Below are 3790 nucleotides of genomic sequence, written 5' to 3' on the forward strand. Positions count from 1 at the left end.
AAAATAATGTTCATCATGGAATATTCTAACAAAATGGATGTTCGATTTTTGGAATTGATACCAATACTGCAGCTCCATCTAATGGAACTAAATGGCTAAAAAAATCAGTAACATTGATGAAAATATCCTTTTCTTTGCACAAAACGTATTCAACAATGACAAAAAAATCACGGGATCACTAGATCGGAAAAAATTCTCAATTTTTATTAATCAGGGGACATTTGTGATATGCAATAATTGACTTAAATAATTCAAACATTTTTCTATACCTAGAAACTATAAGAGGAAGAAGTATATCAATTCAATTGTTTTCAAATTTGTATGGAGTGATTTTTCCTCTTAGCCTGTAGATGACACATGCTCCAGTACTTTAATAATTGCATACATACATGTCCATATCTGCTGCTTGTTGCAATTCTTGATGTATGAGGAATGAATTCGATGTCTGAAATCCACAGGCGTACTTTGAGTTTCAGCCAGTCATGCTGATAATTTTTTTTCTTCAAAAACTCTCATTAATTTATCGAAATAAAAAAATTACAGCTTGTGTTCTTTGTCTCCTGTGGCAATGATATTTCTATTTACGGGAGATTGTCTCATTCTTTTCAAATTTTCACCTGTTTCCATTGACAGTTCGTTTTCATCTTCGAAAATCCATAATTTTAAGTGATCTGATTCTACAGCAGTTATGATGGTGCTGAAGTTAGTAACAAAGTAGTTTCTATAAGTATTAATCAACGTTTTGAGCTACTTACTCATCACATCGTGCGAGTCCTTTGATATTTCCTTGACTAATGTCGCAAACGAACGAGATTGCAAAGGCACCATTCTGCGTATCGTAAATTTGAACACTCAAATTTTCAGGAAACGAATCATTGAAATGCACTGTTACAATTGCCAGAGGATTACTATTTTATTTTCATGGCGAATTACTTCTTTGCATGTAAAATATGATATAACGGGACAGCCTTACCCTCTGGCATGATTTCTGGTTTCACAGAAGTTTGTCAGAGGGCTACGGGCGGAGCGCTCTCGCGTCAGCGGAGCACCGCTCATACCACAATAAAGCTCCCAGCTCCCAACCTTTTCTTCTCGTATCTCCTTCTTGCTCCTCGTCCTTAGTTCTGCAAAAATTGTATCAAACAAAGAAGTAACAGGCCTATCTACCTCTTATTATTATATACAACAAGATTGCTTATCGCAATACGCTTTAGCGAGGCTATGCCCTGATGCCTGATCAGCCCGATCGATAAAGCAATGATGAACAGTGAGCACTGGATGCTGCATACCCGATGAAAGTATCCGTTCTCTTGAAAGTCAAGTTCAAGCAAAGCTTCTAGGATTGCAAGATCGAGAAATCTGAAGGCTTTCTCACTCCAGGTTTTTACCTGGAGTTTCTATAAGTATTCAATAATGTAGTCAATTACCCAACAACAAACGTGTAACAACAACAAACGCCACAAATAATGTATAATTTTAATAGATGATCATAATTTATTCAACGGTTCGGTACATACAATTTTGTGTATTGATAATTATGGCAATTAAGGAGTTTCGGTACAAAAGTTTAAATATTAAGAAATTGATCAAACTTGGTGATAATGTTGTTCAACATCAAGTGCAAAAACACAATTTTTTTCAAAATTTTCTTCTACTTAGTTATCGAGTAATTACGCATTAAAGCAAATTTCTTATGCCCGGAATGTATACCTATATATATGAAAACGCTATGCTTATACACGTAAACTTTAGTGATCAATTACTCGATAACTGTGTAGAAGAAAAATCTTAAAAAATTTGTATTGCCAAATTTGGCACTAAAGAATATGTTCACCAAATTTTATAAAATTCTAAACTATTTGAAATTTTTTATGTTTTTAGCATGGTTTAGCATGGCAACATTGTATTGCCTGTACCGAAACTCCTTAATCGGTGAATATTTACGAATGGATTTTGGATAATTCGTTCGGTTTGTTTTCGTTCTTCACGTGTCTACGTTTCACGCGTTTACGCTTGGTCGTGTTTGGACTATTCGCTACGTAGCGTAGTAGCAGAGCGGAGTGGGGATAGAGGCGTTCGGTCAGCCAGCGGGAGAAAGGGGAGACGGGCGGACACCGGGCTGAGCTCGAGACAGGGGAGAGAGGCGCAGTCGCAGCATGATTCGCTTCACTCACGCCGCTCGGCGCGCCCAGGGAGGGGGAGCTCCGGCCTGAGGGCTGGACAGAAGACAGGAGAGAGGCACAACACGTTTCGCTTTTCGCTTCACTCACCGCCCGGCGGACGTAGGGTGAGGACTGGCGTGGAACGTGAGTGTGCTGTTATCGATACGCATTGTACATTCCAGTGCATTGAGAAAACGGGGCACGAAATACGACACGTGGAATCCTACTTTATCCTGAATGACTAAAATAATCTTTTTTACGATTTAATTTTTTTCAATTAATTGATAAACAAATAAAATAGAAACCAATAAAAATTGGTAGCGGTCATAATTTTATCAATTATTGTAACTTTAACAGTTATTTCATAATTTTAACAGTAAATTCAATCTCGCTGAAGCAACTGATCGGTCATCTAAATTACAAAATAAAAGAACTTAAGATCGTGCGAATCGATAAAAGACACGAAAACACAACGTAACGAATATTAAAATTGAAATTTAATAAAAAATAACGATTCGCCCCTTGTCAATATACATTTTTTTTCTTTAATTTCTGAGATTCCTTTTTTTGATGCAACTATAGATAAGCCGATAGGGAAGTCCTCGCACTCAATGTTATTATTATTAAAAAATTTGCACATGAATGAGTATTTATAAAATTTTGGTAATTGGTGAAAAATAGTATCGAGGCAAGGGCCAGTAACAGAAAGAGTTTAGTGACGCCTATAACATAGCTTCGAGAGTCTTGTGTATGCTCGCACGCGCGCGTGTCCGCAAGCGAGCTAAGATGCAAGCATATCCCGAGCAACGCAACGCAAAGCAAAGCACCTAACGCACGGTCTTAAAACCATGGGGTTGTCGGCAAGCGAAAACGGACAGTCAGTAAATCTACTCCATAGTGGATAGTTTGACACAGTTCCGAGCTCGATACAGTTTCTGTATCACTTTGAAGTCGCGCAGGCAAGATTCCATGCAGATAAGTCGGAGTTGCAAACGCTGCACGCTAAGCAATGCACGCAACGCGTATAACTGCAGCTATGTACAGCATTACGAATAGTTTTTACTAGTCAAATGCTAACAATAGGACGCGAGCAACCGACCCGCGTGCACGTACGCGGGCACACTCGATTCTCTATGAAACGGTGGTACAGGTCTTGTCACTACAATTTTTTCTGTTACTCGACATATTGGCTTATCCATTTGCGCAAAAACGGTTTTCTGGGAAAAAAAAACCTCGGGAAGAGTAGGCAAAGAAGAGTCCTCCCTCAAAGTGGGGATATTTTTTTTCGTTTATGTTAATTTTCGTATTCAATCGGTCGTACAATTAAATAACGAATTTTTTCTCTCGCGTCGGTATAAAGTTAAATTTTTGGTGAATAAAAACCGAAGTTCGTTCTCGAAAAAAAAACCAGCGGAAATATAACCTTGTGATAATGAATCGCGATTACGATTTTCTGCGATACGGTGAAGTGATAACAAAAGTTGAAGGTGAAGTGATAAATTTCAAACATGGGGGGACGAAAAAACATTGGAAGAAAAATGACGCTGAAGTTTCCAACGTTGGAGTCCAACGAAAGGAACGAAAAAAACGTTTGTTATTCACCAATTTTTTATTTCACGAATCGTTGG

The 3790-nt window shown here is 38.0% G+C and overlaps 1 protein-coding gene across 2 annotated transcripts; it reads right to left on the reverse strand.

Moving 5' to 3' along the window:
• Positions 1-270: 270 nt before the first annotated feature.
• On the reverse strand, positions 271-1261 carry LOC122418194 (uncharacterized). Of its 2 annotated transcripts, none has more exons than XM_043432280.1 (3): positions 974-1261; positions 756-885; positions 271-445 (listed from the first exon to the last, which is right to left on the reverse strand). In XM_043432280.1, the coding sequence occupies exons 1-3, from the start codon at positions 981-983 to the stop codon at positions 340-342; spliced, it is 246 nt and encodes an 81-aa protein (XP_043288215.1). In that variant the 5' UTR covers positions 984-1261; the 3' UTR covers positions 271-339. The 2 variants fall into 2 exon arrangements, with proteins under 2 accessions (XP_043288215.1, XP_043288205.1); XM_043432270.1 differs by adding an exon at positions 542-677 and having other exon boundaries at positions 756-1261.
• Positions 1262-3790: the final 2529 nt, after the last annotated feature.

Source organism: Venturia canescens, chromosome 1, assembly GCF_019457755.1.
Source record: "Venturia canescens isolate UGA chromosome 1, ASM1945775v1, whole genome shotgun sequence".
Taxonomy (NCBI): Eukaryota; Metazoa; Arthropoda; class Insecta; order Hymenoptera; family Ichneumonidae; genus Venturia; species Venturia canescens.